At 35.7% G+C, this 19,475-nt stretch overlaps 1 protein-coding gene across 1 annotated transcript in view; it reads right to left on the minus strand.

The window, feature by feature from the left end:
* Nucleotides 1–2,550: 2,550 nt before the first annotated feature.
* Acj6 (abnormal chemosensory protein 6) overlaps nt 2,551–19,475 on the minus strand; it is a 72,191-nt gene continuing 55,266 nt past the window's right edge. The window contains exons 3-4 of the mRNA XM_076306847.1: nt 13,228–13,416; nt 2,551–3,315 (exon numbers count right to left, since the gene is read on the minus strand). Of these exons, the coding sequence (XP_076162962.1) occupies nt 2,551–3,315; nt 13,228–13,416 (954 nt within the window). The remainder of the gene's footprint in view (nt 3,316–13,227; nt 13,417–19,475) is intronic.

Raw genomic sequence — 19,475 nt, forward strand, 5'->3', positions numbered from 1 at the left:
CGGTATCTCATCCTCTTTCTCGCTTTCATTCTCGCCTCGCGCAACTTGTTCATCGATACATTTTACCGGAACGAATCACGTGTAAGAGTTAAACACATCGTTCGTAGTTGTTACGAAAACGAAAAAAAGAAAAAAAAAAAGAGAAGAATTATTTCTAAATCTTTTGAAGCTTCTCAAACCTTGAAGGCGCGTCGACAACGTTGCGCGACGATAAAATGTATTATACGTATAAACGATAGGGAATAGAAAATTTTGGTGTAAATTCGGTACGTAGACAACAATTGAAATTATGCATTAATGTCTCCTATCGAAGCTTTCATAATTTATTAGAGACTCATGAGGTGTTTAAAAATCTAACATCTATGCATTGCGTCATGTAATTTCAATGAAGCCTGTACTATCGAATAATTATCCGCGTTCTGTGAAATAGATGCAACGATGGTTGCGTTGATAATGTTTTCCCTAATTTTCGTGTTTATTTAAGAAACAAAGATTCCGTTCGAAACCACAGCTTCGGAGCGTGATAAAACTTTTGTACAAATCCTCAAGGTTTGTTCATCTTGAATCTTCGTGAAATTTGAAATAGCAAGTAAATATTTATGGAACAACCTTCCATAAACGTAAAATCACAGAGATTGATGTATACAAGTAAAAACCTTACTTCTAGTATTTAAATATATCGATGTTTCACTCTTACTTTTTTTCACACTCATACATCCTCCTCTCCTTTTCTAGCTTTTCACTTTTTACACTGCACTGAGTGTCTTCATTAGGATTAATATCACTTATTTCTTCGGCGCGACGTATCCGCGCGTCGGCTTTATAACAATACGTACTTTTATACTTTTATGTTTCGAATTGTACTTTTCAAGACGCGTCAACGAGTTATTCCGTTATTTCGTTGTAATTGGCTCTTCTTCGTCCGCGAAGACTTCCCTTCTTCTCTTCTTTAACGATACCGCGATAAAGCGTTGTACATTTTACAATTACAATTTTGTTCCTTTGGATCTTCTCGATCTTATTGTTTTGCAGTCAGTCGTTTCGATGCGTAAAATTTGTTTCGTTGTTCGTTTCGTGCGTCACGAACCCAAGTTAAAGGTATCGTTGATCCCTAATCAACGCCACGAGTACAAGATATGAAATTCGGGTCGTTAGCTTCAAATTGAAATAATATTTGCTCGAACTTGTACGACGATATGCGTTTAAAGAAAGATATGGAACGCGTTAAAAGGATGCTCGTTGCCTGGTCCTCTTTTCATAACGAGGTTAAAACTTACGAAATACCCTAGCGAATAATTTACATCGCTTTTCCACTTTGAAAAATATTACGGACAATTAAAACCTACCGTTTTGGATGCAGGTTGCATTTTGGTAACCTTTGATAGAACCTCTGGTTATGAAATCGGCATCAACGACAATTTCAACGGGTCTACAGGGTGCGGTCCAAAGGTGGATGCGCTCGTAAACTCTTTTATCGCGATCGTGGCTGATACGCTTCGCAAATTCTATCTCACTTTGCGGATGATTTGATCTAGGGTTTCCACAACCACTCTTTCGTGCGATTTAATACGATATCCTTGTGCAACGTGAACCGCGTTCTCGCAGCGCGAACGTTTCTCGTTACCACGGTCTTCGTTGCGTTTCCTCGATCCCATTTCTATTCCTCGCGTAATAATAATTCCTTCGTTTCCTCAACCCTGTTTCATTATTGCTCCAATTTTAGTTCCGATCGAGGACGTGTTCGAAAATTACGAACCGAGGTGACGCGAAAACCGAATGTTTCGTAAAATCGCACTTTGCGAAAAATTGGATATGCGGGCAATGAGAAACGAAACTCGTCGAGACCGAATAAAAATCGAACACCACTTGTCCGATGAAGCTATACCGTTTCGGTGTTCGTCGCTTTTGGCGAGAAATAGAAAATCTGATACAGAGCGTCGAGCAAAGGTCACCATCTCAACAACCGCACGGTTCGACGATGCGGTGCGTGTCGTACGAATTAAGGATAAACGAACACGGTGAATCTATGAACATTTTCGTAGCGTTCTCTGTTCGTGGTTATCCGCGAATCGATCGCGGCGGTCGAGCGAGGAGAAGATCTCGCGAGGAGCCGATGAGCCAAAGAAATCGTTCTGCCGATCGTTCGGATTTCGCGGTAGACGCGTCGAGAACATCGCGCGCGCATGCGCACGCGCAACGACCACCGACACACACAGTATATATTTGTTTCTCATTTTTTTTTTTCGTTTCTCTCAACGAAGCCTGTGACAGTCTGACTATCGTCCGTTCGGCCTCAGTATCGAGCTAACACTCACAACGAACCACTTGACACCGAGTAGTAACACGTGGCAAACCGGCCCGACTCGATCGTCGGCGCCACAGCAGTTTAATTCCACGTCGTTATAGGAAAGACGATGATGGTGTCTTCTATCCCCTCGGATCGCCGTTCAATGTTTACGGCCATCCTTGAAACTCGGTCAAGGGTTCTGGTTTAGGCTCGAGACTGGGCAACTGATACGGTCAGTTTTGCTGTCACAAGCCACCCTCGGGTCAATGTTGAGCAGCGAATTTCATGCGTTTCTGCTTCTGTCGCTGATTGCAGAACCAAACCCTGACGACGTTCTTCTTCAGGTCGAGTTTCTCCGCGATCGCGGCTATCTTCTCGCCGGATGGTCGCGGTTGCACCGCGAAGTACGCTTCCAGTGATCGTTTCTCCGGCGCGGCTATGCTGGTCCTCTTCCTTTTCTTCTCACCGGCTGGTAACACCGACGGTGCGTCTGGGTCCCGTCTCTTGTTCTTCGCCTGAGCCTCCGCTTCCTCGAGCCACGCTTGGAGAATCGGCTTGAGGGCGATCATGTTGTTGTGCGACAACGTCAACGACTCGAATCGACATATCGTCGATTGCGAGAGCGCCCCGACGCCGGGTAACTTGAGGTTCGCGAGCGCCTTACCGACGTCTGCCTGCGTCACACCGAGCTTGATGCGTCTCTGTTTGAATCTTTCGGCGAACGCCTCCAGCTCTCGCGGGTCCGTGTCAGCATCCGGATGGAGACCGGCGGCGGCCGCGGCAGCCGCTGCGGCGGCCATCGCTGGATGATGGTGAGCCGGATGCGGCACGCTACCGCCACCACCGCCGAGGTTTCCGTGATGATGATGGTGACTCATCATGCCGTTCATACCACCGTAAACCGACGGACCGTGGATACCGGCGTGGTGACCCGGACCGCCTCCGGTGTTCTCCGACATCGGCGTCAACGTGGTCATTGAATTCGCCGGGTCCAGCATATCGAGGCTCTCCATTCCCGGATGGCTCATCTGGAAAACAAACGTTTTACACGCTTTAAATTTTGGTTGCAGCGTCAGTGGTGTTCTATGGTATAGAGCCCGCGTTAAAAGAGTTTTCAAGTTTTTTAAGGAGCTTAACACGTTGAACGCCGTGACGGTTACTGGTACAAGGTGTATCGTATTCTTACTTGTAATATTTTTTACTATCTTCTTTTGGAATATTCTTATTTGTAATGGTTTTGTAGTCATTTCTTTGGAGATATCTTTATTTGTAATATTCTGTAGCAATTTCTTTGGAAATACTTTTATTTGTAATATTTTATAGTAATTTCTTTGGAAATATTTTTATTTGTAATATTTTATAGTAATTTCTTTGGAAATATTCTTATTAATAATATTCTAAACTTCTTTCTTTTGAAATATTCTTATTCAGAATATTTTGTACTCATTTCTTCCGAAATTCTCTAATGGATATTTTTTCGTACTTTTTTTAATAAAATAGGTAAACAAAGCAGTCTCGGCGTTTAACGTATTAAAATTATCTTCACATAGGGGCACAGATAATTAATACAAATAAAAAGTATACATTTCGATATCGTAGAGAATAATCTTCTCCCATTAGATTGTTTTTTTTTCAAGCAATATACAGTTTCTTATTATCTAGAATTTATCTAGAATATTACCTAGAATTTAACTGATATCTATCTGAAAAAATTGCAGAGTTTAAAACATTTTACGGATTAATTTTTGTCAAAAAGGGATACGTTTGTATACGCACACGAGAATTTTAGCCCTCCAGGTAGATGATTTATATTTTGTATATAAACAATTGTATATGCGGTTGTAACGACATATAACCTTTTTTGGTTAAAAATTTTAACAGAGATTTTGAATGTTAACACGTTCAGAGTCCGTATTTAACGATCGTGAATATCGCTCGAACGTGCGAAAAATCTTATCGATTTTCATAGCAATAAATACTTCATTTTGTTTTCCGAACAATACGCGTTATTATTCTTGCTCTATACTCACGTTTCGTAGTTTTCGAAGAACTTCTATTTTAATCGTACGAGCGATATTTATCGAATCAAAGTTACTCGGATTCACAGGTGGATCGGTAGATCGTGAACGTGTTAAGTAATAATATATACGCGTTAAGTGATAATAAATAAGTAATATTTATTTCCGTACCGCGATTGTAAAACTTGGACAAAAATATTGCGACCACGTGTTACGTTGAAATACATTTTTGCGCGTGCCCTGCTTATGCCATCGTGCAGACACTAGTAGCTGTTCTTGTTAATCTTTATTGAAAATCGATAAATGTCCACATAAAATCAACACATTTTCAATATTTTATAGACAGACCGCTTCACGTGAGCGTAACAATACATTAGAAATTTGATCTACGCGTTGAAACGAGTAGTTTCAACCTACGTAGATAGTGCATATCATAAATTTCGAGTTAAGATCAAGGATAGCATTCGTTTTCGACACTCGCTACGAAAATATCTTGGCCCGATCTGCGTTTATAAATCTCGAAACGATATTTTTAATTACATTGTGAAGAAAATATCGAGTACTTTGTAAGCGATTCGCATGTATATAGCGGTGGTCTTCGATTGGTAAAACGCTTGAGCGTACTTATGCTAAAATGGGATTTCGACTCGAACTGTGCATTCAAGACCACTAGAAGCTTCTTACCCAGGGAATGACTTTATTGTATTCAAGCCGTAATCAGGATTCGGGACAGCCGCGTACCGGATGCACCCGAGTCGAACAACGTGGACTATTTTCATCATTCGTCTTTAAAAACTTTTCAAAATTCCAGAACGATGCACGTAGCGAAGAAACGAATCTAACGATTACGCTGCTCGACGTTCATAATCGATCTATAAAATTAGACAGTAGTTTCTCGATCGTATCGGTTACTATTGTCGAAAGAATAGAACGAACGACACGTGTAGGGTGTAAAGAGAAGGGGCGTGGACCCAGAGATGAAGAAAAAGCGTGTGCAAACTATTACGCACAATTATGCAGCACGTGCCGTGGTCTTCATTGCGAGCACAGTGTGCGCGGCCCCTTACAAATTATTTATGAGCTCCCTTCATGTTTTTCCTCCTAGAAAGTGGCGCAACGTCAGCTGGTGTTCGCGTACCTCATTTTCTTAAAGCTATCAATTGCGACATTGGTCCACGCTATAATTTTCGCGATAAAGGTCTGAGTATGTTTATTGATTCATTCGGATATTTTTGACCGTTATAGTGATTCTGATCGTTCTATTTCTTGTCTACCAAGGTATATTATTTAACTGTGCTCGTTGAATTTCTTTCGCGAAATTTAATCGTAAAGAACAATTTCACAAAGAAGAGTGGGTATTTATTTTTTACATTGAATTTAACCGAGTAACAATTCTGGATGCAAGATAATTACTCGAAGATAAGAAACATAGGTACTTTTACCATATAAAGTACGAAGGATTCGTATTGTATACTATATACTATATAGTACGAATATTATATTCAAATGATCACATCTGAGGAATTTCGTTTCATTTCAATAACTTTTAAACGTGTTCGATTTACTTAACAATGTATACATTGCTTGTCTCTAAAATTTTAATAGACGTGATACTATAGGTAAATTATATTCTAAGTTTTATTGATAATCGCTCGTACGATCGACGTTCGTTCTATCCAACCTCAGTTATATTTATTTCTTTATCAAATGTACGTTTAAATTTCGACTTTCCTTTCTCTATACAACTTCCTTTTATTACAGGAAAACGCCGTTTATCGAAAATAATAGGGAGAGAAAACGTTTCGTATAAACGAGTTTTCGTATAATCGATCGTTGGGGACGAAAGAAAAAAGCGAACGTTTGAAGAGAAGATACAATTTGCGTTACCGAACACAGTTGCAAAATCGTACTGATGCTCATAGCTACTGAAAATATTTCAAACTGATTTTTTCTAAAACTCGAATATTTTAAGAGTAGGCTAGAAAGAACGATTAAACTTTTCTCTTTCAATAATCTTTTCTAAGATCCATATATTGATCAATCGTCATTCCGATAATCGACGCTTCAGTATACAGGATGTTTCAGAAATAGGTGGCTAAATTGATATTATATTCTCCTCTTCCCAAGAATGAAAAAAGATCGCATAATCGAGTTACGATGAATTAAAAACAAACGTTAAACTCGTTGCAAAGAAAACAAGAAAATGTTTGAGACTAAAATTGAATGCAATTATTTTTCTCAATGGTTATTTAAGTTTTGGGTAATCAATAGAATTATGCACGTGCCATACAATCTACGATGCATACGTATTTATAGAATTAGTTAACGAGGTCATGCTTTATTTATAATATATGTTCAATTTGACGATCATCAATATTGATGAGCTTTACCTTGCTCTTTTCCGGTATTATTATTGAAACTTATATAATCAATTTGATATAATCAATTTGTTCCATTCAGACTTCCAGAAATTTTACGTTTTTAGAACTCTGGTTACTAGAAGTATTCTTTTTCTTGCTTAAGTACAAGTGTAGCAAACATTAGTCCTCCAGAGAACGGTCATCTTCTTGCACGATTGTTTCTCGTTGTTAAATTCATTTTTCGATAGTTCTTCGTTTCAGAAGCTCGTCTAATGTAAATTTCAAATTTTTGCCACTCACAACGCCCTAATATATTCTCCTCTATCTCTTTCGGTTTATTTTCAATTGAAAAGTATTAAGAGTGTCCCCGAAACTCTCTTCGACGAGTAATAAAAAACTAAATATAAATCGGTCATTAAATATAAACCTCGTGTAGTTTGAATGACATTCAGATTACGTTCAAGTATGCTTATATTGGGCCAAGTGTACGCAAAGAGTAAAATGTCCTGGTACAATAGAAACAAACTTTTGCACCGGTGCAAGTCGCAAACGCGACTCTATATGTCAACTTACATCTATATTATTTTACAATATCATCTACCACGGTATGTAGCGCGTCTTGACGCAATTGTAATCTTGGTGCTGCGAAAGCACAGTGACTCTATATGTCAACTTACATCTATATTATTTTACAATATTATCTACCACGGTATGCAGCGCGTCTTGACTGAATCGTAATCTTGACGCTATAAAAGCACACGGAGAGGATTCTGTAAAAAATCCTGGGTGTATATCGGCGAAGAAACGGAGAAAGTGTCTTCCAATTCCTGTGCAAACACGCGCCTACGGGACGTTTGCGCCGCGTTTGTACACGGGATGTGGCGCGTATGCGTATGAATAGGTTGGTGTACGCAACATTTATTCTCACGGGAGTATGCAGTACAGCGAGCTAACTGGATGGCACGGTTTCGGTCCGGGGGTGCTACGGAATAGCATAGTTACATCAGGAATGCAGGGGGTTGCGGGTGGTGGCAAGCAGTACGAAAGAGGAAGAAGGAACGGGGTTGGAGGAGGATGGTGGCAAATATGGAGTGAACGAGGGACTAGACCAGGGGTGTATACGGTAGGGCCCCAGGGACCCCCGCAATATTTCATCATTACGCTGACACGACGGTAGGGTTAGTTGAGTCTGTCTCGCTCTATTTTTCTCTCTGTTGGTTGTTCTCGTCTCTGTCCGTTCTCCCTCTGTTCCACGGTCTATCACTCGTCACTACTACTCGCCCTTTCTCTCGTCCACAGGCCCGACGCTTGTGCCAATGATACAAAACTCGTTACATGCGTTCGTGAACGTAATACGTTGCGCGTTAGGCGAGGCCGGCACAGGGCATCGCCGTTATTGAATTCGTCAGCCTCGCGTATAAAAACAGACTTTATGGGACACTTGCTGTTTGACCATCTGTACGGGAGATTCGCGTGCAAAAGAGCGAGACGGCGAGCTGTAGGCGAAAAGAGGGTGTTCTCGCCACCGCACTGCGGGAAGCCAGAACTGCGATCTATACATCCACTTGATGGTCAACGGGTATACTCGCGACCAACACCGATTCTCATCGTGATCAACCGAGCCGGTTTCGTTTTTACCTTCTTGGTTTCGGATTAATTGAACATATATTATAAATAAAGCATGACCTCGTTAACTAATTCTATAAATACGTATGCATCGTAGATTGTATGGCACGTGCATAATTCTATTGATTACCCAAAACTTAAATAATGTTTACCTTTAATCGGGTTTTTCGTTTTCGTTACGAAGTCGTCGATGATTTCTCTTTACGTTGGAATTTGTTCAACGAACGTGGTGTGCATCGACGCGTCCGTTGCAACGTTGTTGTCACACGAGGTGAGACGATCGAGAAAATAAAGCTGCACGTGGTTCACGAATCGGTTTTTTTTTTTTTTCGTTACGAAGTTACTCTCTTTATCGTTTCGATAATATTCATCTATGCAATGTTCGAGACCATACGTACTTAAATTTTCATACAGGCGGAATGAATAGTTCTGCGACACGAGCTGGTTCATGCCAGTATTCTGTAAGTATGCCACTTGTATCAGGTTTTTTCCACTTACATCAGCCAGATGCCTCTGGAGGACAATTTTCATACCTTGGCTGTTTATCGGCTGAACATTTATGTAAATACATTGCACACGTTGCTTTTTTCGTATCAGTCACGTGTATTCAATTATTCTTTACTTGTTGGGCAATTTTGCTTTGAGCTTCTCTTTATCACCCTTGTTCTTCCAATATTCACACTCTTTACGATACGATAATTTCACTTTCAGATCGGTATCTTTCATTTATAATATTCAACAGCTAAATCCTGTAGGGGTAAAAATTCTTTTTCTTTCCGTTAAGAGTCGCATGTGGTCCGTGAAATGTTAATACTTGTCTTTCATGTTTAGGATTAACTTCTTCAGGAACAGTAATAATTGTAGTTACCTACACCGTACAGTATTTAAAGTAATACTAAACGTACGTGTATTAGTATTCTTAAAAAGGTTAAGGAGAAATATTATCCGTTTAAATGCAAATATATACGTAACTTTATTTTTTCGTTATTTTTAATAAGCAAAACATACTTTAAAAGCAATTTTGATTTTTAATACTAGACAGAGATATAAGTATTGTTTACCAAATTTAGAATAATCCTCATGAAAAGTTGGTACAAGTAACAAGCTTTTGGTTTTCGAAAAATATAAAAATATACATTTTCCAATAACGTTTATCTGAAAATGTTTCACCAGAATAATTGACAGATCAGAAATAAAACAATTCTATTTTAATTTATTTTTCGAATCGATGTGTATTTGGTGAAAAACAATACATAAATAATTGTACGTAAAACGTATGCTTCGATTGTTATATTTATTCAAAATATTGAAAGGTGCATCACTCTGTGTTATATATTAGTAGTACGCTATACTTTATATAATATATTCATTATACATATTTTATTCTGAGTCTATTCTTTAGCACTGTTAACAAATTTCAATGATATCCATGTATTGAAATTAATAAGACACGACATAAATATATTTTATAGAAATGTACAAATTTTTTACAAGTATATATTATCTTATTTTAATAATTCTTTTATGCCTACTTTGTGATTCCTTTGCGTTATGAAATAGTTTGTAAGTTACATACAGGCTAAACCTCGTACAACTGAGTAGAACTTGTAAAGTTTATTTTTATTCTACAGGCATCGTTCCAAGTAGTTTGAAAAGAATTATTTTTTTGTGTTACGATAAATATAATACATGCAAACGATTTTGTTCCTGATAAAGGTCGTTTCTGATATTTATTTTACATTACATTTTTGTTTTCTCTAATTCGAAAGATAAACGTGCGAAATTGATATTTTGATAATTTTTCTACATTATTATAAATATTTTTAATCTGAAATTTTGTTGGCGCGTTTTGTCTTTAAAATTGCAAACGTTTTTACAAAAGAATTCTCTCTCTTTGTTTCTCCCTTGTATATATAATACGCGTGTAATTTGTGAGTCGCATTTTTATAATCAATACAGTACCCTCTACCATAAACATAAAATTCTCTTAAAATTGATGACGTTCCGCCTAGTGTGTTGCGAATCGTCCCAATAGCGAGATAATATACGAGCAACGCCCCTTCGCTCGAGAAGATCATTCCGGGTCGCTGCACATTGGTTACTTCACCCTACTGTCATACTATCCTCCACTCATCAGCCTCAGATTGCTTATATTAGCATAGAACCCCGAAACGACAAGCAGCAAATTGTAATTGAATTTGGGTGTAGTTTTAACTTGTCTACTTATTCTCCATTAGTTCCTTTTGAAATAATTATATGTTGATTCTGGTAAAATTAATCCCGCCATAATTTTCACCGCTATACTCATTTACAAATATGTAAATATTATAAACAAGAAAATGTGTTTATTGACATTAGTATTCTAGGGACAAATATTCTTGGGATTAGTATTCTTTTTTAATCCTGCCATAATTTTCATCGCTGTACTTACTTACAAATATGTAAATATTATAAACAAGAAAATGTGTTTATTGACATTAGTATTCTTTGGACTAGTATTCTTGGGATTAGTATTCTTTCTTAATCCTGCCATAATTTTCACCGCTGTACTTACTTACAAATATGTAAATATTATAAATAAGAAAATGTGTTTATTGACATTAGCATTCTTTGGACAAGTATCATTTTTAAATAGTTGGAAAGAAAATTTATATTTCGAGGTCTTAGCTTTAATTAATATCAGTAGATTTTATAAGACTTCGCGTATTTTTGTCTAAGTGTACTATATTTAACATTTGTCTAAGATTGTCCAAATAATTTGATTAAATATCCATAGAATAGTCATCTTCTTTGTTTCCTCTCGTTTAATTCATTTCTCGATGCCTCTTTCATAGAAATCAATCAGTTTCAGAAGCTCACGATCATATATTCATCTCTATATATGTATCATGTAAATATAGTGACAGGAAACAATTGATATTAACCAATTCCACTTCCTATTCATTTCATTACTATTCATCACCATGTATTAATTTATTTATAAACTTGATGACCATGGGAAAAGGACGAATAAATTATCGTTTGTCATAGTAATACCTTTCTACGAAGATACTGAACTTTCGTTTCGAAAATACTCTCGTATCTTTATCAACAAGTTAGTTTAAATCTGTGTATATTAATAATTATTTGTTTTATTCGAATTTTGAAATTTTCTTTACAAATGTACTTGTTTACGTACGTTTCAAAATACATATATTTCACGATTTTTGTATTTGTTCTTATTACTCGAAACTATATCATAGTGCATTTCGTTTTATCGTTTCATCTTGTCAGTAACTTTATAAAAAATATTATACATTAGTAAGTATTTATTGTAAAAGCGAAGTGCACTTTATAAATTTACTCGTTGCCAAAACAATCGCACATTAAACTTTTCGCGTTTAAATGTATAAAATTGTTTGCGCATGTGGAAATATTGAAAGTATCAATGATTAAAATGTGAACATGAAAACTGTTGCCCGTATCGTTAACGATGTTAATAAAGAATCGGTGGTGCTGAAGTGTTTAATTGCAAGATTAATTATAAATCATGATTAATGGCTACGCCTAATGAATTATTTTCAATGATTTTACCCGCCATTGGAACTCATTGCATTTTATTATGGTATTTGACTGTCGGATTTTACAGAACAGCGATAACAGTACTTCAATGCACTTTATTACGATAATTATTTCATCGGTAAGCTTTGTTCTTGATAATAATACCAAGCTTCAGTCAAATTACTGTGCCTCGAAAATTATTTACCGGAAGCCATTATAATATGAAAATGGAATACTATTAACTATTAGGATTTTCTTCTATTGATTAGTAACATGTTTTTGTTCAAGGAAAGGAAACTGTAATACTCATGATCGTTAAGTAAGATAAAAGAAATTATTTTTATTGTAATTTCTTTAACTTCGTATATGTAAGAAATGTAATTTCGTATTAAAGAGATGTGAAAATATTCTATACTTTAAGATAACAAATATACAGGTTTTTGTGAGAACTCATATTTCGTGACTTTACAAAAAAGATTTTATTCACATTTTCTATATTTTTGGACGAGAAGTTATTTTTCCTTTGATAACAAACTCATAATCAACACTTATAATTAACAATGGAACTTATAACTACAAATTAGATCTTAGTAAAGTGCAAATTTCCAAAGGGTTTTTGCTCGACGTAAAATAAATAGTAAAACCTTTATTGATCACTCCAAGCGGTATCATTAACGTTTTCGTCGTGCTTTAAAAATTTACACCACAGTAACCGAAACATTAGCGACATACATACATGCACGGCGTGACAGTCAACGTGTTAATGGGGTATCTACGTCCTCCTGTTACCATAGTGCATACATGTTTGCAAGTGTTAACATCTTTATATATTTATGTTTTTCGAAAGCAATCGACGTCGCGAATTTTACATTTTAAATCACAATCACCATATTGATTTTACTCTACCTACCACTACAAGACTCCAGGAATAAATTTCGATTATATTCAGCAAGGTCATCGTCAAACACGTACAATAAATTTTTACACACATTCCTATTTGCAGGAAAATGAAATAAAATTAATAAATTCAAGATTCGAAAATTTAACATTGTCTATAGATCAATTCTTTGTCTATAGGTCAACCCTGTTAAGATTTGCCAGTATACAAGCTCTTACCAATATTCGAAAGTTAAAATTATCATTAAGCGGGGTTTCTCGGTGTCCTCGCGTTCTCTATAAGTTTCGACAACACGCAGGACATTAAATACACCGCTTGGAACACTAAATATACATTAAAACATTAGATATACCGCTTGGAATACAAAGGACATAAACAGAAAGTAGATAGAATTTTAACTGGGGAGGTCTTCAAACGTTAGCTACGCGAGTTCGTAAGAAATATTCGTATGGGTATAATATGTTAAAAAAGCAAACTCACAAAGAGGTGTGAATGTACCTGATGATGCGGCCGGTTATTTGGATGGGGGGTTGGCATGTGGGCTCCGTGATGATAGACGGAAACAGGGTCGTGCTTCAAAGGCATTGGGGTGCCCGCGTTGTGTTTTCCTAAATCCGCAGCCAAAGCCTCTGCCCTCGAAAGTAAGCCGTCTTGTAGACCGCTGTTCAAGCCCCCGAATAAGTCACCCTGAAACGTTAAAAGCGACACATGACACTGATTGAAGAATCATGGATCGTGCGTCGGTTCGAAGTAACTCGGAGTTTTAGAAAAGAAAGCCTTTCGTCTTTTTAAACGAATTTAAATCGCATCAGACAAATCTCGTAAGGTCGTTGATAGCGCTCGATCTCCACGGTTCTGGATTCAAGGGGGGCATACGGTGTATCCAATTGTACGAGAAAGAGAACACGAAGCGTTGAACGTGACTGATTTACAGGGTAGCGTCGAATTTTGGAGACACGTCCACGGACACGGTGATCTACGGCGAATGTTACTGTTACGATTGTCGTGTGAAAATAACATCGAACGGAAATTCACGCCGGCATCGTTGCACGCAAGTGAAAAAAGTACGCGGTTCATTTGTATAAAAGTACCCGGTCAGAGGTCACTCCGCGTACTCAACATGGCCGTGCGATCGATACTCTAAAAATAGTTTTGACACTGGAAACTTGAATTTAGCTTCTCCCAGACTTTGAGCCGCAGGAAGGAAAGTTCGATCGAATTGAAAGTCGAATCGATGTTGGTCTCGCGAATAGTTGCAATAATTCAATGACAATGAATCGATGCACGATTACCGTAAATCGAAACGTTCGTGTTCGCGAATGCAATATCAATTTCTTTCGAAATTTTAACGTAAATCAAAATTGCGTAACGTCGACTTTAATGGTAAATTCGGTATAACGAATTTGTTAAACGAATTTTACACGAAATCGAAACACAGATTATCGAAACTTCGAATGGAACGTTTGTCATTTTTTATAATATTTGAAGTGAATTTGACAGATATGCGGAGTATGGCATATTCTATACTTTGTATTAGCGTTGTTGTTATTTTTTTAGAATTTTGAACATTTTGATAATAATTGTCAACGATGGTTTGTTTCAATTTTAGTACGTACGAAGAGAAATACATTAATGTACGTAGTATATGGGAGATAAAATTATACTTGCATTAGACGCACATTTACGGATTTTGGTCAGTTAAATTAATGTGATTTGAAAGGCGACTACGTGTGACCTATAAGGTTCGCTAATCAAATTCCTTTGGTTGTCAAATGTCGCAGGGGTTACTGGACAGAATATTTTGGGGTTGATGTGCTACTAAAACTGGATGAACGAAAGGGTCTGGTATTTCTTATCTATGTTTAGAGAGAGTTGCTCCCTATATACAAATAAACTTGATCAAGACACGGTTAACGCATTATATTGTTGTACATTGAATAAATACAAGTACATAATTCTTATTTACACAATAGGTATTAATATATAAAAACAATTGTAACAGCATTTTAGTAGAATTTACTGTACCGAATAACAGAAATTTCGTTATGAATAACAAATACTGAATAAATAATGCAAAAGATATTATTATATTTACTTGTTTTCGTCTCAGTATTTACATACCGAATGTATTCGTATATTAATTTTATAAGTGAAAGAATAAAAGCTTTTGTCCGTTTTTTAAAATTCCAAGATTGTCTAAAATGTTACGTCTTTTGTTTTCGATAAACCAACACTGTTCTTCTGGTTTTTATCAATTTTTCTCAAAATTCTCATCGAAAAGGTTATCCCTTTTTTAACGTTTTCCATAAAATTTGAATCGGTAGTTTTCTCAAGTATAATTTATAAATATATTCGTACGAATTGTCAAACTTCGTGAAATCGTACATACACGACGATAAATAATTTTAAATACATTTACTCGATGTACAATAGAAATGTTTCGCAGTGACTCAAAGATATTAATAATTTTTAAATATAATATTATAGAAATCTTTTAAGTATTACGTAAATACTACTTTATAAGTTATAATTTGAATAGGATAGACGAACCGCATAATTGCACACGTAATTATGATAAACGAAGGATAAGTAAGGGTGAAGGGTAATACGGTTTCCTTTCCGGCGATATATTAATAACAGTTGTGAAGCGAATTCATGGTTTCATTTTATCCAGATACGCCTCTATACCGTGGCAATCGATACTATATGGGATATTTTGCGTCAACTACATCTGTCACTTGCGGCACATTGCAAGGTTCGGCTGCCATGCAAGGAATATCGTCACATTATTGGAGAAAAATCAAAGTGACTTTAATGCAGAGCAATCTAAATTTTTTTTCAAACCAATTTGATTATGTAAGTATGTAGATTATACAAGTTTACGAGAAAATCAGTTTCGAAAATTTGTCGAATAAACGTGTACATAGACAGATTCGCCGAATAACACAACTACTATATTTATTATCTTTGTATATTAATGTTCACACAATTTCTACAGTTAGGTTCATGAAAACGCAGCAGAGAATTCTTTGAAATTTATTTATTTCGTTAAGACAATAACTGATAATGTATTATTGTGCGATAAAAAGGAATAGTCGATAATTAAATTGTACTCATAAATGATAATAAACCAGTTCGAATTTTTCGATAGGATAACGTGAGCGAAACGATATTTAATTTTCAGTAATTGTACACCGTATCGAATAGGAAACAATTTTTCACAACACGTGCGTATTAGCTTTCGAGGAAAATCTCGAAAGGAAAATCTATGAATTTTTCACGTTGATTTGGACGAAATTATAGTTTCGTAAAGCAGTCAGAAATAAAGGATGAGTATTTTCCTTTTACTTGTAGCGATTCAAGTTTCAAGGATGAAATTACCCTCCGAAGTTTCACCCCACTGATGCTATCTTGAAAACCACTGAAGATACGAAGAAGTTTTTTTACATGAATTTTTATCAAGTCTTATGTTTTCCGGCGGGAAATAATATGTTGCTTGCTGCAATAAAACGTTTCGACTGAAAATCGTGTTTATTAATAATTAATTTGTCGCGTCGAACGAAATAAAAGAAAAATAATGGCATTGTTCAAAATTGTACTAACACACATGATTTGTGACTGTTTAAATACAGTTGCAAATCAGAAGTTTTTAGTTGTTAGTAAATCTCTTATATGATGAAAGAAAGATAAAAGATTTCACACCATAGATTAATAATTTTTTTTATTTTATTAATCACCATAGAATAATTTTTTTGTTATTTGTATATTTACAATTGCATCGACTCGCTACTGTTTATCAATGATTAGTTCCAGCTCCGCTAGACTTATTTTTGATAATTTAATGTTTTCAAGGAATTCAATGACCTTCTTGTTGCCTCTTGGTATAGTTTCCTTTGGGATTAGGTTCGGTTCATGAATCAAACTCTGCTTTCTGATACTTTCTGCATTCAATCAGCGGTACGTTAATTGTCTGGTGTTTTCTTCTAATGACCAACAAAATTGGAACGCCTTGAAACAGTGTTATCGATTTCTCTTCTCTTTTTCGTTTTATTAAATATCGATGGAGGTTGATTCATTGTCAAAGCAATTTAACGGGAATTCTCTGCACCACGGAGTTTCATCAAAATTGTATGGATGCGTTGCAATCAGTTCGCATCGCCAAATCGTTTTTCACTCAATAATGGAAAACAGTGTATGTTAAGACTTTAAACGTTTTCAAAATACCGTATAATTTATATTATACCGAATATTTTCTCGGATCGAATTTGAATTTTCGGTTCGAGACGAATGGTTGGATAAGTTTTAAAGTATGCTACTTCCTAGTTCTACGTACTCAAGGTACTTTTCTATAGCGTACTTCGTGGCCATTAATCGAAGTTATTCGAATAAAATAAAATTTAGACAGTCGTACATTTAGAATAGAATTCCTTCAAATACGTGGACGAACGAACTCTATTTGAAATCGTGCTTAGTGTTTATTATAAATCAATATTGCTTGTAATTGTACGGTATCGAAATTACAGAAACGTAAGTTCTATTTCATGTTAAGCGTGTCGTAATTTATACCTACATATACCAATAAAAATAATATTCAGTTACGTATCGCATTACTTTGTTCTCTATATTATTTCTTTCGTTACTGAGAATCGAGAAAAAGAGAAAAAAAGATAAAATAGGAGACATATTTAACTTCTCACTGATACGGTGAGGAATGGTTATAACGAGGAAATTTTATCGGTCTCCCGGTGCTCGTTTTGGTGGAGTTCGACTGTATTTAGTCATCCATCTACGTTATTCGAGTAAACCTTTATCCGTATAAATTTTTATCTAGATACAAATTTATTCGTGAATAAAACGTTATTCGTTATCTAGATCAAAATGGTGGGCAAACGTTGCTTTGTAAACGAGAGCGTTTATTTGCTTAAAGCAGGTATTAATTAACATTCTGATGAATTATAAAATAAATGCGGGGAGAATTTATGCAAGATGAAATCCTTTCTCTCTGTGCCCAGCAGGGTGAGTATTAAAAATTTATATTCATAAATATATGTATATATCTATATATATGTATCAAATTTTACGTTGCTTATTACAATTGTTATACTTTCATTGCGTTAGGTGATGTTAAAAGCGATTCACTATCCACTTATTTCATTATAAACTGTAATGTCCGCATCGGTCGATCAATGTTTCATGTGAAAACCACCGTCGTACTTCAGCGCTTCGATTATTTATGAACTCCTCGGGTCTTCGCCGAGTACGTGTACGTACTGTCTGCCCGTAGGTTGCTGAACTACCGCCACTTTTTCTAATTCCGAAGTTCCTCTATGTGTTTTTCCTCGTTCGTGCCGTGAAATCGTCGGTTCGCCGAGTTTATTGTTTTTAATTTTGTAGCGTAGCGAACTATATCCTGCGAACGATCTGAAGAATTTTGAAACGTTTAAAAAAGAAAAAAAAAAAATGTTAGAAAAACCACGGAAGGAAACGAACGATTGAATCGAACGATTTCGTCGTCTTTATTTCGTTTTTTTTTTCTTATTCTTCGATCTACGAGGTTTAGGCTCGGCACGAAATTCACGCGCCATTTTTTCTTTTATTTCGATAAACTTGGAACTACGTTCGAGTATAACCGAAAGTAATGTACGTTAGATACGTATTCGTAGATAAGTACAAGCTGAAATCTCGCTTAGTGAATTTTTTATGGAACCGAATATACTTGTTTTATCAATCCAATTAGTTTTTCATATATGGTAACTGATTCTTGTTAAATATTTCATATCCGTATCGTGTCGTGTTATTTTCAATGAACGTGACTACATAATTGTCGTTCGAGCTGAAATCCAGTTTTTGAATAATGAGTTTATTAATCGTGTCGTGAGTGTACGTATCGTTATTAAACGAGAAAAATAAATATTGTTTCTAACTTAAATCGGAAGCAATTAATACCGTATACATAATGTATAATGCATTATTAGATGTATTAATGGTAATCAGTTATTTATCGTAAGAGAGAATTTTTTACACAATTTGATGTAATTTCTATATCAACTTTGTGTAAGTTTCGATGAGTTAATCTACTCATTTACAAATTGTTACGAAACTTCTGGTATCAAGATTGTACATTTTGAGTATCTACATCGTAATTAAACAATTCGTCTCACACGGAAATCTATATACACCAATGTGGGATAACTTTTTATTCAACACGGTATATTTGATTAATATATAGTTATATTCTCGTTTTACAATTTTTATTCCATTTATTTATTTCATTGAACATCTTTATCGCGCAAAGCACGAGAATAGAGATTTGTATATAATTTAAAAAGAAATAAAATAAAAAGTATATACATAAATACGTAATAGACGAGGTGCAGTTAAAGCGTTATTAAAACCAAACCTCACCATTCACATATGCAACAATAGTTGCAATTAATGCATACGAAAAGTCGATATAACCGAATTACGAGGAATATAGATCGTTATCGTGTTTAATTTATCGAGGGTCTTTTATTTTCGATTAAGATATAACTAACGAAAAGATCTACAAAACTGTTCATCGAATATTGTGTACGATGTTAATATAGAAATATCATTTGATGGTACAAAGTGGATTCTTTAATAATAATGACTCGTAATTGACGTATAAAAGTGGTCAACGTAACCCATTCGTTGCGTGACGAAAAGTGTTGCCGATGTATACGAATGCTTTACTTAAACAAAGTGTTAATAGGTCGATAAATCGT

This window comes from Ptiloglossa arizonensis, chromosome 3 (genome assembly GCF_051014685.1).
Source record: "Ptiloglossa arizonensis isolate GNS036 chromosome 3, iyPtiAriz1_principal, whole genome shotgun sequence".
NCBI classification, from domain to species: domain Eukaryota; kingdom Metazoa; phylum Arthropoda; class Insecta; order Hymenoptera; family Colletidae; genus Ptiloglossa; species Ptiloglossa arizonensis.